Source organism: Ascidia mentula, chromosome 3 (genome assembly GCF_947561715.1).
Source record: "Ascidia mentula chromosome 3, kaAscMent1.1, whole genome shotgun sequence".
Classification (NCBI taxonomy): Eukaryota; Metazoa; Chordata; class Ascidiacea; order Phlebobranchia; family Ascidiidae; genus Ascidia; species Ascidia mentula.
The window spans coordinates 9,775,922-9,794,362 of record NC_138568.1 but is presented as its reverse complement, the minus strand read 5'-3'; the positions used below and the strand labels follow the sequence as shown (position 1 = coordinate 9,794,362).

The 18,441-nt window shown below is 34.9% G+C and overlaps 2 protein-coding genes across 4 annotated transcripts; both read right to left on the bottom strand.

Annotated features, from left to right (window-relative positions):
• Positions 1–31: 31 nt before the first annotated feature.
• On the bottom strand, positions 32–17,787 carry LOC145893962 (exportin-4-like). The gene is made up of 24 exons (XM_082982377.1): positions 17,589–17,787; positions 17,287–17,428; positions 17,076–17,220; positions 16,823–16,939; positions 16,566–16,728; positions 16,394–16,506; positions 16,126–16,283; positions 15,768–15,951; positions 14,242–14,431; positions 13,858–13,981; positions 13,220–13,353; positions 12,518–12,698; positions 11,574–11,733; positions 11,201–11,370; positions 10,444–10,615; positions 9,906–10,092; positions 9,623–9,729; positions 5,021–5,195; positions 4,095–4,230; positions 3,753–3,866; positions 3,093–3,210; positions 1,989–2,108; positions 445–1,657; positions 32–171 (listed from the first exon to the last, which is right to left on the bottom strand). The coding sequence occupies exons 1-23, from the start codon at positions 17,749–17,751 to the stop codon at positions 1,487–1,489; spliced, it is 3,444 nt and encodes a 1,147-aa protein (XP_082838503.1). The 5' UTR covers positions 17,752–17,787; the 3' UTR covers positions 32–171; positions 445–1,486.
• Positions 6,345–9,048, bottom strand: LOC145893963 (uncharacterized). Of its 3 annotated transcripts, none has more exons than XM_082982378.1 (5): positions 8,621–9,048; positions 8,431–8,507; positions 8,083–8,363; positions 7,547–7,795; positions 6,345–7,164 (listed from the first exon to the last, which is right to left on the bottom strand). In XM_082982378.1, exons 1-5 carry the CDS (start codon positions 8,647–8,649, stop codon positions 6,976–6,978), a joined length of 825 nt encoding a protein of 274 aa, XP_082838504.1. In that variant the 5' UTR covers positions 8,650–9,048; the 3' UTR covers positions 6,345–6,975. The 3 variants fall into 3 exon arrangements, with proteins under 3 accessions (XP_082838504.1, XP_082838505.1, XP_082838506.1); XM_082982379.1 differs by having other exon boundaries at positions 8,083–8,339; XM_082982380.1 differs by having other exon boundaries at positions 8,083–8,336.
• Positions 17,788–18,441: the final 654 nt, after the last annotated feature.

Below are 18,441 nucleotides of genomic sequence, written 5' to 3'. Positions count from 1 at the left end.
GCTGTGTAAAACTATTTAAAAACGTTAATACTGAATGTAATCGTCCGAGTAGCGGATTTGCTTTTCTTTCATCAGGTTAACTCCTCCACTACTAATTTCTGGGACCCACGGACGGAATGATGAACGCGCGGATGTATGAAACTTCGATAGTCGTTTGTTTTTTACATCCAACTGAAAAATGTAAATTTAAACCATGAACTGTACAGGCAAAAATGCATTGCGATTTAACCGACAACATGGCATAATAAAATGGTAAATAAACTGATTTGTGGAGCCCACAATTCGGAACATAATCTTATCTAAAACAGACAATTCGAAGTTAGACAAAAATTGATCATACAAAATCAAAATGATCAAAAATATTTAAAAAATTGGTTTGAAGTAAAAAAATTAAATGTTCAGTTAGCAGCGCTAAACAAAACTTTTGCACATCGCGACATGCACCTGACATAGTACAGCAGTGGTGTTTTGCTTCCATGAGGAAATTTCAAATAAGACGTTTGTCCCGACAGTTAAACATCTTCTACAGATGTGAGACATTGCCACCCGCGAGGTTAAATATAACTTGGAAACAACATCTACATCCTGAAACAGGGAAAAAGTTAAAACAGGAGAATAAGTTCCTTCTGTGGAGTTTTTGAAGGCGAAGGCACTTGAAAAGAAAAAAATAATCACAAACGTATGTGCACACAAAAAAATTCGTAATGGAGTGTTTCCCAAAACTCGCAAACATGTATTTAGTGTGACTACTGTCAACATAGGTGGAAGAAGTTGAACACAAACGCAACAAAGTCCTCCGAGAAAACAAAAATGGTCAAACAGAAAACAAAAATGGTCAAACATTTCAACTAATACCATTCTCGATTAAAAAACAATGGGAGTCCACAAAATCAAATTGACGTACAGAATCGTTACGTGCTGTAATTGGCACATTTAGGCAAACTGTTTTGTGAGAAAGGGGAGCAAAAACTGGAAAGATTTACAGATCTGACAAGTTTTTACTATTGCACAATGAGAGAAGTGGTTAACACATTTGGACAGACACAATGGACACATATTTCAATCATTTTCACAAATCAAACAGTGGTTCATTCAATCTAATTCATAAAAATCAATCAATTTTTGTGAATTAAGTTTGCTTAGTAATATTTTATAACCATTTTCTTGTCTCATAGCAAGTCCTATGCAACAATACAAAAACATTATACAATGGAAACGGGTATGTCAAACACCAAAACTATCGCTTTCTCTCTTAGCATTAGGAGTAAGTAAATGTAATTTTCCTGTAAACATTGCCATGTAAAACAGTTTCAATACAGTGCAGCGCAAAGTATTTTCAGACTTGTGTGTGACAAAACTTATAAGGAAAAAAGCTACTTAGGTTAAACTTAATCTTGCGGAAATAAACCAAAAAGGTACTTAAGTGGACGTGATGAGTAAATCAGCTACAATTTCCTAGGATTAAATAAAACTTCAAAAACTGTCATCATTTAACACAAAGTATTCCTCTGATTTCAAAAATAATGCTTTCCAATGTTTTCAGAAATGCTGTTCGGTGCGGACGATCGGGAAGAAGATTTTCCGGGGCTGGAATCAAGGAACGAAAAGCGTTTGCAAGTCTTTCTTTGTACGAAGGGTCAGATTGGCTTTCGACGACCTGACACAGGAAAGAAAGTGAAATAGTAAGTGCGCTGTCCAGTTCACAAATCTTATCTAAGCATCATAATCACTGTGCATTTCGAAAAGGAAAAAGGCATTTTTAAAAAAGCCTCTATATGGGACAAAATAAATGATACTATGGGATTAGGCTTTCTTGTTGGGGAAAAATGCCCAGCAAATATATCGTATCACTTTCACAAGAAATAACCAAATTATTTTCACAATTAAACCTGCCTTTAATCGAGGGTGATAGCACACATTTGTTCCGCAAATGTTCATTTAACAGCTTAGAAAATCTTGTTTTTGGAAACCAGAATATAACGACTTACTTGTCCGAACACCATTGTACTTTGCTGTGGTTGGAAACAAAGTAGGGAGTAAAATGTTTCGCCAGCTGTTCGCAATAAATCAAGATCCGCGGCGTGGACAATAAGAGAGTCGAAGACCAACTAAAATTAAACAGAGTTTAGCTCGAATCATAAAAGGAATGGTAAGATATATTTGTGAAGTAGTGTAAACGTCTTTGTTCGTTTTGTTTTTCACACGCTTTATTTCTTTTTGTATTTTCACTTCACCTTCACTTTAACTCACATGTTTTTCTTTGTTTACTTTTCACACTCACCTTTATAATATATTTGTAATTATTTTGCAATTTACTCGTTTTAATATGCCCGAGTGATCATGCTTGCGTGGCAAACGCGGGCAGAAATGATTGGTCAAGCGCTGGCGAGAGAAATAATGAGCGAAAAGCCAGACAGTTCTCTGGTGGTGGCGTGTGGTAAACACTGTTTTTGGTGGGAGATCTTATGTGGTAATTGCTGATGAACGCTAGTCGTAGTGGAATGTGTATTTTGTGCCAGTCTTAGAACAAACGTTGTTTTATTCGCGCTTTTATCGTTTTATTCTTTTTATACCTATTAGCGTTTTTCTATTGTATTACAAAAATAGCCACCTTGGTCGTGTGACTCCAGGCCTCTGCGATAAACCGTTAGTGCAGAGTAGCCTAGGCCCAAGACAAGCTAATTTCGGTTACAGTAGTATAAATCTGTTGTCATTCCCTACAAACACCAATTTCAACAGAGGACATGACGTCAATTCGAAGACCATCTGTTACCGACAGGTATAGACACAGAAAGTAAATATGCTTGTATACACAATGTTAACTATGCCAAATTTAGAAAAATATCGCAAATACGGTCCAACCGTACAGCAAACAATGTTTAACGTTGTTCTCTTTTCGCTACAAGATTAGTGAGATATTTACATATAAGACTGAAATCGTTCGCCTGTTAACAAAATATTCAAACAAACAGAAAAAGTACATCGATACATATTAATTCCTTTTCATTCCAGGAAACCGTAAGCATAATTCTAAATTAATAAGTTGAATCAATAAATATTATTATCGTTTCTAAAACAACTACTTTTCTCACCCTAATAAACGACAACGTTGCGACATGAAGTTCCGATGGTTGTTCTTTAGTCTTAATGCATTGCAGAGCAAGACCTTCCACAGCTTCCAAACATAACTTGCAATTATCGCTCCCGTATCTTATGTGATAGAAAGTTAAGAATATTTGTTTTATGACTTATGTTACAGTTCCGTACACTTTGAATTTCCGGTTCATGTTTATATGTCTGCAGTTTAATAGTCAACGCATCTCAAAGTTTTTGCAATATGAGATTTTGTTTGTGTTGAAAGTTTATAAAATCGCAAGCTATGTTCGTAATTCTGGAGAATTTGGTTCTGTGGCATGAGGCAATAGAAAACTGTTTATTATGAAGACGAGTTAGAAAGTGTTCATATCTATTATCATATTTCAATTGGCCATTATTTCCATGGTCACTATATTTTGCATGAACTAGTTTCTAAAAGGCAATGAAAAACGTTTAATGCCTAAAGTTAAATATATGTACAGCAGTTCGTATGAAACTTTAATTGAAAGTTTAAACAAACAAGCTTTATGTGAATTTGGGGTTACAGTAACTTTACAGCAAAGGTCGTATGTTTACTTCAAAGTTCAACGATACAAGATAATTAATTTTGATACGATATCGAACATAACCGTATGTTTGTTCTTATAAAAGGATACGAGCTGAGACCGAGTTGTAAGGAATGGATGAAAGCCCGCATTAAATCACGAGGTAGTTTCTCAATTTTCTCCGGGTAAATCTCGCATAAAAAGGTGACCAACTTGTAGTATTGACTAAAAAAATAAAAACAGTGATAATTTGCAGTTCAACTGAAAAAAGTATTTCAACTCATGTCCTTTAACAATCGGAATTCTTCTCGTGTAACATTTCGCAAAACCTTACTGTGGGCAAAAGTGTTAGAACGTCAAAATGTCTCTTGGACAAGTAGTGCAAACAAAACAGCCGAAACTCTACCAAACATTTACTCATTCAAGCTGTTGGCAACATAAAAAGGAACTTACCTGCACAATGAGGGGTAGAGGAGAAGTTGTGAATTCATATGCGGGAGAATTATTCCAAGTCCATAGAGGACAACATCCGCTGCCGAAATCTCGTTTTCGGGTTGTCTGATCACAACTTCAGCATGAAGTTCGTTCTCTTGCAAATAAATAAAACGTTTTAAAAATTGTCTGGAACAAAGTAACATTTATATTGCAGTCATTTGATAAATTAATAAAACAAAGATTGAATAAGTAAAGATAATCTAGCAACGTTACACACGGATCCACGCCAGAGAATTTTGAGTGTTTGATACAATCACGATCTTTGTAAAAACTTTTACTGCTGGGATAGATTATCATAATTGCAATGCGCGATTATACTACTTTTTTAAGACAAACTAAAACCAATTCAATGCACAAACAGCTTGCTTGTTTCTATGATGCAATCAGAAAATGTATCAAACAAATCAAATGAAAATCAAAACAGAAAGCTTTCTCCAGACCAAGCAGCAGATTTTATTGCGCCACTTTAGGATTTATTGCAGGCCTTTGGCTGTATAACCCGGCCTAATAGCGGAAGTTTGAAACATAAAACGTCATGCTTTGTTTGCTAATTGTGAAAAAGGAACATCAGCCGGTTAAAAGCATTAAAAACATTCTTGCTAAGTATGTTCGCGTGCTAAACGTCTACTGTTTGTGTAAATAGCAAAAAACAGCAAGATGTTTTTGGAAGGAAAATTAGACGCCATAAAACTTTTTTTCCTGGTAAAAAAGCATCGTTGGAATACTTGACTAATTCACATTCCATACCGCAACAAACATAGCTTTAAGAAGGCAAGTTGTACAATTAGGTTGTTCGACGCAGTGGTCATTGTTTACACATAAAAGAATCATGCTTAAGCAAGGTCTCAAAACAATGTAAGGAATGCAGGTAAAGTATCACAAACCGGTGTCGCTAAAGTCTATAAAGTCTTTGGATAGGATGTGCGTCAGCAATTCGATAATAAGAGAAAGATCTTGGAAAGCTTCCTCTTCAGCTTCACGACTTTGTTTACCAAGGTTGTGTTTGCTGTAGGATTTCAGGACCTCCATCGCCCACTCGTACATGTGTTGACACTGGGTCTGTAAAAGAGCGTGTGCATAATTAGACAAGCCTGGCAATCACAAATAAAAAGGTCCTGGATCATTGATTTGTTTTCTCTTTGGCCCCACGTGCTCAAGCAATTAACATATTTTATTTATAATGGTAATTATTTCATCACAAAATGTTAAATGTTTCGTTGTTTTTTTACCGAAACAACGAATAGATTAGTAATTTGTGATAATACAAGGTGGTTTCCAACAAGGTGGTATGTTACAAAAACGAAATATAATAACATTGTCAAATCAAACCCATCCAGTTTTACCCTTTGGCTACTAAACAAATAAGTGACTTTTTGTCGTGGAAAGAACACTTGGATTGGTTAAGAAGGGAAGGAGTGATATTACACGAACAGTAGCGAAAAAATGTGTCATGCATAGAAGTTAATAAATTATCTGAGGTTTAAACTGCACTAGGCTTCAACGTGGGAAACATATCAGGTAAAGTGACAAAACAATTTTAAGGACACCAGTAAATCATCTGGTTATATTTTGTTCTATAGCTTTACCAAGTTAATGACAATCGCATTGACAAAAACATTTGACAAGTAATATTGTTTGGAGTGATATATAATATGAACGAATTTACCACAAAAGAATTTAAAAAACGTATATGTGGTAAACATTCGGGCTTTACAAAAACAAAGTTAAAAACGCAAAAAAAACTGCAACAAATATTTCAGTTTAAACAGCATGAGTAATCGGATCAACCGAAAGTATCTGAGAATGTTATGCGTGTTTACGTGTTGTATGTTTGCTTAAAAGTCGATTAAGACAAAACATACATCAGTTATTTCAGTTCGATTGTGCATCCATCAGTAATAAGGCAACCTTTGAACTTGCACAAACACATGCGCCGGGGAATTCAAACATATTTTTGTCAGGGTTTGCTTCCCACTCGACATTTTAGACGAGTGGCGCCGGGAAATGGGCTGTAAATATAATTCAAACAGTATCTTTACGGCCACATTTAACAAATGGGCCATACAGACAAAGGTATGGTTTTTCTTCATGGGAAAAGTAATACAAAAAATTCACTGAACTGCCAGGAAAAAAAACGAAATAGTTTGTTCATATTGTGGTTGAACAAACAATCAACTGAATACGAGCATCCAAAACAAAACACGCATTCCCGTAGGTATTCTTTTATTGATTCATATTTTGATACAATAAAGCTTAAATAAAATGGTATTTCTGCATAGTTTACAATGTGAGACACATGGAACCAAATGCAACACACAAATTGTAACAAGGTTTGAAGAAAGTATTGAAGAAAAGGGTACTAAATTTCACTAAAAATTTTCAATGAAACCTATAAAGGAAAAAAATCATTTTTTACGTATTTTTTTGCGAAGTATCTACTTCGAGGCCTCTGTCCATTCTAATAGGCATAGCAATGGGGTTGGTAGGTATCAATAACATGTGTAAAACAATCCAGTACTGCAAAGGTGACAAAATTCCATTTTTTATGTAATACTTTTACATCGGTATGAAAAAAATTGACTTTGCTATATAGCGAGTTATGGATTGGGGTCTTCTCAGAAAATTCTTTAGAAATACAACCTTGAAGTACATGGGAACGAGCACCAGCAGTACACCTTACCCAGCAGTCAATATGTGATAGAGAAATGAAATGTGCTGGTTATTCTGTTTGCACAAAATCGAATGGATACTAAACAAAGAGGAATTACTCATGCGAGTAAACAGTGATTATCAACAGTAGTTCCTTCTCAGCTCATGTTGACTCGTTCAATATTCTGGTTTATAGCAATAAGCTGTGTACAACGCAAATGTTGTCTATGTTTGTTTCGTTGCAAGCTTCGGGACTGAAAATAAAAGCCTGCTTTATGCTACTCCCAATTTTGCCAACGTACAGACAGAATGTTGGATAAAGAAAGGATTTGTGATTCAAATTCCGTATCGTTGCGAAATATTTCCTTGACAATGGTATCTGTAATGACAAAATATTAACAGCTTGACAGTAACATACTGTAGTGGTAGGAAATGTAGGATGTGTTAAAAGCGTCTTTGCTAAGAACGCCAGATATCGTTGACGTATTTTGACAACCTAAAATTATTGCTGCTGAAAAGAGCTCGTTAAGTCAAGAACTGGGTTGGAAAAAATACACGGAAGTTATAAAAGGCGCGGTCGCACTTGCTTACAACACATTTCAAAATAAAGTTTTACTCTTTCAACTGTTATAGTATTTACAATTTATTTCTTTGCACATACATGCAGACACACAATTTAATATATATTGGGAAGGGCAGCAACTGACAGGAATGAAATTTATCAGTCAATTAAATATTAACATACAAAAATTATATTTTACCTGAGTAGAACAATGGCTTGCAACAGCCCTGAGTAGCGATAGAACAAGGAATGGGGATGACAAGGTTTTCGGCAAAAAGAAAAACTTTTTAGAAATAGGTCCTTCACGAAAAAGATGAATTTCTTTTTCTTCGTTCAGCTGTAATAACGACACATCGGAGGTGGTAATGATATTACGTTCTCCACGTACGGACACGTTCCTCAAACTGACCACAAATTTCTTAGGCAACAAAATGGCAAGATCACATACCTGCATTTTAATAAAAACACCTGTATTTTTTAGCGTAAAAGTCATAAAAACGTCTGCAGTTATTAGGAATATATGCGTCAACATTAAAGGTTACCAAAGCACAAGCGACTCTCGGCTTTTATGAGATGAGCAGATTTTCTGTAATTGTCATGTTACAGAAAATTGTCAACCCAAGGTTTATCACCTCCCAACAATTTACAGTTAAACATTATCCAGGCGGCCAACAACCTTACCACAATTTAAACGCTAAGCACTGTTTGTGTAATTTTGCTAAAATAAAAGTTCACCTTGCTCAACGAGGTGTTGCACTGAAGGGCATAAGTTATGGACATAATTCCAAACAAGATTGCCCGCTGCTGTTCATTTCGTGCAATATCTCCACAAAACACAGCATGGGCATCAATAAGTGGGTAGCCTGTTGTATCAATAAAACCGGAGGACTGACAATTAACAAATGTTTCGTTGTCAACAGTGTTTTGGTTGTCATTTGGCTCAACCCAGGGGAGATCATCAACAGCTTGAAAAGGGTTTCTTTTTTCCCCTGCTGAAGTGGGGAAGTTACTCACGACTAAAGTATAAAAAACGAATTTAAACTTGCAAAAAATTTAAAAGGAAAATCTTGATTGACGACTTACCTGCACTGGGTGGACTTGTGTAATTCTTCCACAGTAAGTAAAAAAAGGAAATGCTAACCACAAAACATACAAGTTTTCTGCAAAACAAACATTTAAACACACAAAGCTTATACAAAGACAATGCTTCAACTTACAAAGATTAAAAGTACTATTTAATACTAGCTACAAACACAAACAACAAAAATTTTACCTTTTCTTGCCGCGCCAAATTTTCCACATTTTGTATAAACACCATGGCACAATAGGACTGTTTAATTTGTATACACTCACTTATCCAAACCAGTCGACACAATGCCACTGTCCTAACCAAACATTCTCGCACTATGCTCACAATACCTACAGGAACACCACTAGCTATCAAATGCCACCAACAAAATCTGATACGACACATTAAAATCGGTCCCATCAGCAAACAATAGCCAGAAATGTCTAGCATGTGAAATGGGAAAAAAGGCTGCTTAGCAAATGAAGCAATGCTGTTTCTCCAGTCATGTGTATCAAAAATCGATTACTTTCCAGTTTGTACCTAAGCTCTGCATATATTTTTTTATAGTGGTGCATCAGTTGGATATAATTTTATTATGTGAACATTTTTTAAATGATTTTTTGCAACTTTTGTAAATATATATATGTGTTATATATAAACAAATCTTTTGCAGGTAACTTAGATTCTAGCAAACAACTTACAGCAAGTTTTGACAACTACTTTGTAAATTTACTCAATTTTTTTTGATTTTATTAAATTTATGCAGGAAATTTGTCCCACATTCTTGGCACTTTTTCAAAATACTGCATAAAATATACTGTATATGAAAAAACTACAAGTGAAGCAAACAACATACATAGCAGTAGAATAGTGTGTTTACTTATTAATCAATAGTAAACAAAAAAAAAACATAATACTCCCCAGATTTTAAACAGGAATTTTCTACATTTTTAATCTACACCTGTGTATTGTAAGCACAGATTTGTATTTGAAGTCACTACCATACATCCTACTACAAAGCATGTAAGACCAGTAAGTATGACTTTCCTCAGACAATAATGGTATACCTAATGCTGATGTGCACATTCCATAACTTTCTCAGACTATGTGTCTCAGACGTAACCTTTCAGGTGCCAACCTAATTTTTACGCATGGAAAACATAGACATGGTTGTCACTTGCATTAAAACAGAAAACTTGAACATACTTGATTTAGGTAACACATCTGCTTGTGTGCAACCTCCACAAGAAGTTCCAATATAAGGATCACCAAGTTCTCACAATTGTGATAGACAGACAGCAACTTGGGACAATCTGAACAATGGAATAAAGTAAAATTTGAAAGTGAATATAAAACTCTGAGGTATAATTTGTTGTAACTGCCAATCATAATTTATAGACCAAATCAAAATACATGTTATTATGGGAACCATAAATTATGACATCAAAATTTGCTATTATGGGATTGCCCACTTTATACAAAAGCAAACCTGCTATAACAGGAGAGAGATAGCTGAATAATATTGAAGCATTGTCTGGTCGTGACGAAATGGCAACTCCTTGAAGCAATGTTAGGATTTCAGAAACTTCTGTTTGAATGTTTTTATCCTGTGATGCTTTCAGGAACCATTCTTTTGATACAAGTTCTTGGTATCTTCTTGGAAGAGGGTCCAAGGTCTAAAAATACAAAATGCTGTATGAACCACAAACTCTGATACTAAAAAATGGTGTTCCGCTGCAATTTACACTACAGTTATGAAACCCAAGTGCAAACAAATATAAAAATAACAAATTAAAAGCAAACTTTCATTACATGCTGTATTAACAAATATACACTTGGGGAACACTAACCACTGACATCAAACAAAAAGTAATTGGACATGTTTCGTTTGAAACATCATACTGGGTTCCACAACAAATCAAGTGAAAATCTGGCTATAACATTAATCATAAAATTTCCAGTGTTGCATGCTTGTTTTGTTGTTTTGTTAGGCTATAACATTAGCCAATATTACACAGCATGTTAACCTGTTGCCAGTATTTATCCTTGTAGACATTCATTTTTGCAGATCCAGCCAACACAAGTGATGACATGATGTTTTGTTTAATGGCATGTGGAAGCATGTTCAATGGTGGTTGGTTGTTGCAAAACTGAGCCCCAAGCTTCCAAAAGTCGGAACACTCAACAACTTGACAACATCTACAAGCAACATTTATAAAGTTTAAAGCAAATTACAACACCAAGTATCCAGACAATTATTTCATCCACAAATCACGTTATAAATGGCAGTTTGGTGATAAAGTTTAATTCTAATGCAAGAAAAGTAGTGAACAGAATATGGCTAATCTACAAATGTTTTAAAACTTGCTTACAAAACATACTTTATAACGAAACAAATGAGAAATGGCAAATGACAAAAGAATGGCTTGTTAACTTTTTCTCTGCAGTGTGGTTATGACCATACTCTCAGTATTTCTGAACTGTTTGCAGAGGTGAATGAAAAATATTTTTACTTGATCTATATATTTTGTATCATCCATCTGTATTTCAAGTTGTATAAATTTATTGTTGACAATTTTATTCTTTGAAATCACCTCTAAAAACATCACCTAAGAAAATATTATACTAGCATAAACAAGGGTGAAAATGACTTGAGAAAGTTTAATAAACACAAAACTCATTTGGATAGGTTGGACTTGGTGATGAATGAAAACAACAGCAAAGCATTGGCTCATAAAAAGTAAAATAGTCATGTGTCATGTGGTAAACAAATGTTGCACATACCGCTCTGGATGGTCGACCAGAGCCAGCAGAAGATCAGTTGTGTTATCAAGTACTGCTATTTCTGCTGTCCAAAATGACAACACAATGTAAATTTTGGTAATTAGGTAAGTTGTCAGCCATTTTGCTCCCTGGGAATTTCTTCCAAAAGCGCTGGATAACACTGGACTTAACTATAAGACAGATTTCATTAAGTTTGAACAACACTACAATGGTGTTTCATTGAAGTTGAAATAAAGAGAAGTGCGCAAAATTTTTGCAAAAAGGGTTTTTGCAAAAACAAATGTATGATGTATTAGGATTAATTTGACCATGGAAGAAATTAAATGTTCCAAATATTTAAATCCACTCAATTCATTTCAAAATAACAACTGACCTCTTTGTAAAAATCTTCATTGTATAACAGGTATGTGGACACCCACAATTTAAAAAACCACATTAAATCGCGAGCAAGCTGGGGACTGAGAATTTCAATCATTCCTAATTCCAAAGCTTGGCTTTCAACCTGACCAAGGCGTATAACAGCAGATGTCAATCTGTACAACAACGTAACAGTTGGGTGTTGAACCAATGGCAACATGCAATTAAAGTTAATTTATCACCAAAACCCAGCTTGAATGTGATCAAATTAGTGCACACTATAAGGCATTAATTGCAAAACAAACACAATGCTAAAAATTTGGAGTTCCTCAGGCTTTAATTAACATGCTCTGGCATTTACACAAAGCGAGTAATAGGAGCATAGGCGTCAATTTTTTTCCAGGTTAGGTCAAGTAAAATCATTACTCGGCCCACAGGTTCTGAGATGTATTAGTAATGGACTGGTCCTGCGAGTGCTGAGTCAATTTACGGGCTTAGTGGTTTTTGATCACTGAACTCATTAGTTTTGGCGTAGTTTGTAAGATTTTGTAATACACTGAAAATACACACTAGATACTATATATGTTTTTTAATGGTGTTGAAAATTATTGTCGATTCGGCAAATGAATTCCGGAATCCGAAGCTGCGGGACATCACTTTTATGAATAAACCATTTCAATCTGTGACGATTGGACAAATGCACGCCACAAATTTACATAGTGGAACAAAAAGCAAGCATTTAACTATAGGACGATGCGAGATAATGATTGTCATTGTGGATATATCGGCATAAAGAGCAACGGACACTTTCCAAATCCAGGGTAGGCAGCCTAACCTGGGTATTTTGCAGGTTAAGCTGGCCTTCTCTGGGAGATAGGAATCAATGCCTATGAGTAGGAGTGTTCACACTTTTGAGGAAATAAGCAATATGATAATACCAAGACGAATAGTTAATTTTACCTAACAATATAGTCAGTTGACCGTTCTGCTCCTGGGATGTCAGCTAACCGCTGATTAGGAGAACCAAGAACCTGGAGGGTGATATTTTCATTAATGGCTGATTTCTGTTGAATTGAGTAGTTGATGATCTCTTGAGGTATTAGAGCTGTTTCACCAACACATTCATCTGCTAGAATGTGACCTGTGACAAAAAAGTTAAATTGCTAAAATTTATAGATTACACAAAGCATGGTGGTAAATGATTCAATGTTTAAACATAGCAAATAAATTTTAAACGTGAAACCAATTGCTATTTTTCAATGTCAGCAACAAACTATAGGATATTACTTTAAGTCTTATTGGATCTCAGGAGTTTAAAGTTATTTTTTATTCAAAGTAATTGTATGGTTTTGTTGGTGCCCATGCCAGTTTATTTCATCATTTGCGTAGTATAGTTTTGCACAAAAAATAATTTGATTTGTTAAATGGAAAATCACCATTACAACTAATGTATTTATATATACAAAACTATTAAATGACATTATGTGGAATGACTGACAACAACACATATGTAAATTCAGCGACCAAAATTTTGTGTGTATAAAAATATTGGCCCCATTAAGCATCAACAGTGATGTATTCTGTTGTTAAGCCAACAAACAATAAAATCCTAACGTTAAGACTATTTTTCTGAACTAATATTATGATAGAAATAAAAACCACCTGCCAAAAGAATGATCCAGTGAATGTCTTCATATAAATCATTAAGAATGGTGTCAAACACATAAGTATCATTGCCATTTTCCTTTACTCGCTGTAGGTGACTATGTAGTCTATTGGTACGATCTTCCAACAACCTGAAAACAACAAACCTTACATATTTTTTTTCTATTAAATTGCAAATAACATTGTCAAGAAAAGAAATCATGACAACATGATTTTAATTTTTTTGGCAATGGGAGGATATGTTTGTAAAATGGAAAAACAAGCACTTAAGCCAAAAAAAAGCTAAGTAAATAAAAATAATATTCCTACAGTTCCAAAAGGAATAAAAGACAATCAAAGCAGTATAAGATCTTTATTAGAGCAATATTAATATCGCCTATTGGCATCTTCAGTTTCTGGTCTTATTCAAATAGAATCTACAATGGGCGAAATTATTATTTCTTTAATAAAGATCTTATACTGGCGCTGATCGTCTTTTATTCCTTTTGGAGCTCTAGGAATATTATAATGATTTGCAAAGACAGATCCATCGGTCACCGACTTGCAAAGGCTGATTCCTGCAGTCAAATTTCTGACCTTTTTCTCTACTAACTAAATAAATTGACAAATACTGTTGATATGCAAATGCCACTGACTTAGTAACAAGTGGTATTATTTCATGAGGAATAATTCTGGCAAGGGAGCCCACAGAAATCAATTGACAAGCAAATTTATCGCTGTCATCTTCTTCAATCTCATCAATTTCAGAGTCATCATCATCTAAAAATACATAATTTAGACAGTATGCATGTCACAGCATAAAATATAACATGAAAGAATGGTAAAACACGTTGTTTTGGTAGGGTTGCATGATGATAATTTTAAACCAATATCTTAGCAAAAATGTCAGCTTAGCATAGATGAAAACATTGTTTGAAACTTTTTTTATGTTTAAAGTGTTTGGAAAAACTCACTCCAATATCATTTATTCTCAGAATATCATTTATGTTTTTAAAAATATATTGTTACATAAAGTTTACCAACTGATGCTGGCTTTCTACAGCCCTCTGGTGGACAGGTATGACAGTGTACATAAGAGGTAACAATTTCCTTTGCACAAGGAGAAATAAATACTGTGCGATCACGTTCACTCATGCGTTCAATAAGTGTTGTCCATGTGTCAAGAAGGTTTTCATATGCTTCCATGTAAATTTGATCATCTTCATGAAGCTGGAAATAACATTTATTAGCAACATACTGCATACTTCATGTGAAGCAACTGGGCATATTTGAATGTTATCATTTTCACAGCAGTCATTAATGAAGATTCATGGACATGGGGAATTATCATCACGTTTGATGGGATATGCGCAAAAAAATTTTAATTGTTAGGCAATAGTAACTAGACAAACATAAAAAACAGGTTTGAAAAATGAATGTAAAAATGCATTTTCTATTTTGAAAACATTATACCACAATGAAAACACTCTTTAGGATAATTATGTCGACAAACAGTGGCGGATCTAGACGGGGTGTTTGGGTTTCAAAACACCCCCCTCAACATTATGCTATATTGTTTTGAGGGATGTAAAACTGTGGTTATTGGTACGCAACGTAGGAGCGAAAACTTCGGAACAGTGTTCTTCTCCGCAATTTGCCAGCCGCGTTCATGCAGTGATGACCGCTTTCGAGACAATTTTTTGCTGTGCCGTTGGTACTTGTAACCCGTTTTTGAAACGAAATTTTTTGCAGCAGTTTTAATACAATAACTACAAAAGTTCGCAAAGAAATCAACATGAATTATTTGAAAAATGGCTTTAAACAACTATTTTAATTTTCGCCGATTCTTTCGCATATATTTATCCACTACCGCAGCAATATCGATTTCTTTGTGTATATTGATAAGTGCAAGGCGACTTAAACGTCCATGCCCCATCGTACAAGTACTGCAGCATTTTGTTGCGCTTAAAAAAATGTGACGTGATAATCTACAGGCAAAGAATCCCCCATTGTCACAAAACAATACTACTACAGGAACAAGGCGATAAAATTATGTCATTTCCAATCAGACATTCTCCAGATAAGCCTCCCTCGCCCTGAATCCAATTTCACACAACGAAGACGGAAATAGTCTGGCACAAAGGGATGTTTTTTGTAACCGCCAGATGCCTATTTTAGCCTAAGCCAAACGCGATAATTGGCGTGACCAAACCCGACACCCCCCTAATTTTTTTTCTAGATCCGCCACTATTCACACATGTAAAAATTGCAAAACTTGTAAAAACAGTTTTGCAATTTTTGTGAAAACATGTAAAAATTGCAAAACTGTAAAAATTAAATAAACGGGCCTGGAAAGTGTCTGGACATTGATTTCATTATTTAAACTGTAATCTATTTTGTTTCTTAAAAACTTAGACTATCCAAACATAAATAAGCATGGAGGCAATAATATGAATATTGTGAGCTACAAACAGATGCCCAAAGTTTCAACCTATAAGACCCATTCAGGGTATTTGTTGTATATTCTCACAATGTCCAAAAAATGTACAGAATTAATTTAGTTCACCTCTTCTTCATGTGATGCTTCTCTTCCAAAAGCACAAGTCATCTTTGTAACAGACTGAAGAAATGGAACAAACAAGTTGTTTTGTTTTGCAAGTAAAGCCCACACCTCAATTTTGTGAACCTCAATCAGGTTTCGAATTATGTTGGATGTTCCCAAGACTTCATGCTCCATGCTTTTGTAGTCACTAAACAAACAATTAAGAGGCAAAGTCTGGACATTGAACTTTGCTTTTGACCAATTCACACTCTGAAAGAGCCAAGGTTAAATTTAATTTGGTACATATATATTATAATAGTTTAATAAACTATACACCAAATCACCTAGGCTATAACCCTTGAAATGCCACAATTTAGCATACCTGGAAAACACATGAAGAAAGGCTTGGACATAATTACCAAGATATTGCAGAGATGATAAGTCATTTTCAAACACTGGACCGTTTAGAGAAGCCAGCTGTGCAAGGCATGTCACAGAACCATGACACAAACTTTCATTTTTCCTTACTTTTATGTGTAGCTGCACATGCAACGAATGGAATATACATAATAATGTTTACAGGTAGAAAAAAGGGCATGTTACTTACAAAACAGAACAACATATTTACCAAACAAACAAAAATCTTTTACCTTAAAAAATAGCTCCAGAACATTTGGGTCTAGAAACACCTCTTTCCATTTTTTAGGGGGTTTAAATGCAACTTTCATTGCAACATTTTGACACAAAGTGGCTCTTCGCATGTCTGTGGCAAGTTGAAAAAACAATCAATCAATTGTAGTTAGGTATTATTATGTGACATACAAGTTTCAGGAGAGAATTGCCAGTTGAGAATTTGCTCGGCTATTATAAAAAACTTTTCACATAAGTTTGCTTCAGGTCCCTGCAACCCGGAGCTGGAAGCAGATGAATCTATATGTTGGAGAACTTGCAACACAAGGTGAAAAATCTGCTGTAGATCGTTTGCCTGCAAAGTAATAACATGGAAGCAAAAATTTACCCAAAATTCGTTTGCACTTAAATTATCAAACAAGTTAGGTGCACTATATGACTTTGGTTACCTCAAATTGTCTCTTGCATTTTGCGTGTTGTTCCCATGTTATGCCAACATTGCTTGATTTGTCAGATGAGGAGAATTCCACACACAAAGCTGACAAAATTGAACAAGCACTTTTTTCCTAACAAGCAAGAATTTTAATTAAAAAACTAAAAATAGTACATTATTCTTACTAAATGATAGTTGCAGCAAACACCATAAAATTACCCAAATTAAAATATACTTGTTAGCCACAATCTATAGGATTAAAATATTACCAGTATTGGATTTCCAGAAGAAACCATTTTTGTAAGGTGTTGATAAAATGGTAAACGGTAGCTTTCATCATTAGCTGTTAAACTTGAACGTTTGATCATAACAGCTAGAACATTGGACAATCCCTCCCGCACAAATCCAGTGATACTATTTAATGCAATGAGTATATAATGCAATTATCAACAGTTTGAGGTTTACTTCTGTTCTGCATACTTGGGTTTTTCTGTAATATAGGTAAGGAGAAATTGTTGCATGTTGTTCCTGGTAGCTTCATCAATTATAGACCATTCACGTATAATAGCTTCTTTCAAGGTTGCTGATGCTTGATACTGAACTGATGCCACTGTGCTCCGCTCTTTAAAGTTTATTGTTAGTTCAAAGTACAAAAATTTTGTTGAACATAGACAATTTAGAAATTAAACTAGATACAAAGAATATGACAAAAATCTATCCATTAAGTCAAATTGCAATCTGTTGCTCACACACTCTAAAAAGGATTGTTATAAGAAAAATACCCAAGATATCTTTGCAGACATGGTAGGGGGCTTTGGATTTGCGAAAAGACAAAAGCACATCTTCAGCTTCTTGTCTGGCTTCCGGAGAAACTAAGTCTGGAGGAGCAAGTGATGCATGTGTAGCTGCTTCCAATCTTTCTACAAGCTCAGCTTGGCTTAACATTTTCAATTTTTTTAGTCTACTGTTCGAATGAATGACAAATCTACACGAAAATGCCAAAACAAATATAAAAGTCAACAAAACAATTGCTGAGCCACTACTTTGAACTAAAGGAGTTAAATTGACTGATATCCACCCATGTGAATAAAGATCTACACCAGACCCCAGACCTGGGAAAGCTGCTGCCAGCAAGTCAAATCTAGCCTGTTGGGTTTGCAAATTCAGCTAGCCTGGAGTTGATAAAAATTGAATTTTAATGTAGGTTTATCGTAGCCTATATAGGCTACCTTTTTCAGTTACAGTATTTAAACGTTAATTTTTGCAGAGTTGGGTCATCAACCGTAGTTAAAACATTCTTTGCCCAGTTTTACTTTTAGGGTTCATTACCTCGCCTATGAAATTTTCGCCCCCGAGGTTAAAAATTTGCGCACATCCATCTGCAAGAAAATCATACAAAATTACACAAAAACAAAAAAACTTTTTTATAGTGATACTTTTAAGGAAGTTTATTACAGGTGCTTCGGGCTTGTACAAACGCACGAACAGCATTTTTAAGACAATTGCAGTATTGCACCCCCCTTTTTCTGTCACAAAATTGTACGCCAGCGGTAACAAAAGTCCAATAAAAATAAAAACAGTAGGCCTCACATACTTTCACCGACGAAACCAAATAACACCATGCTGTGAATGATC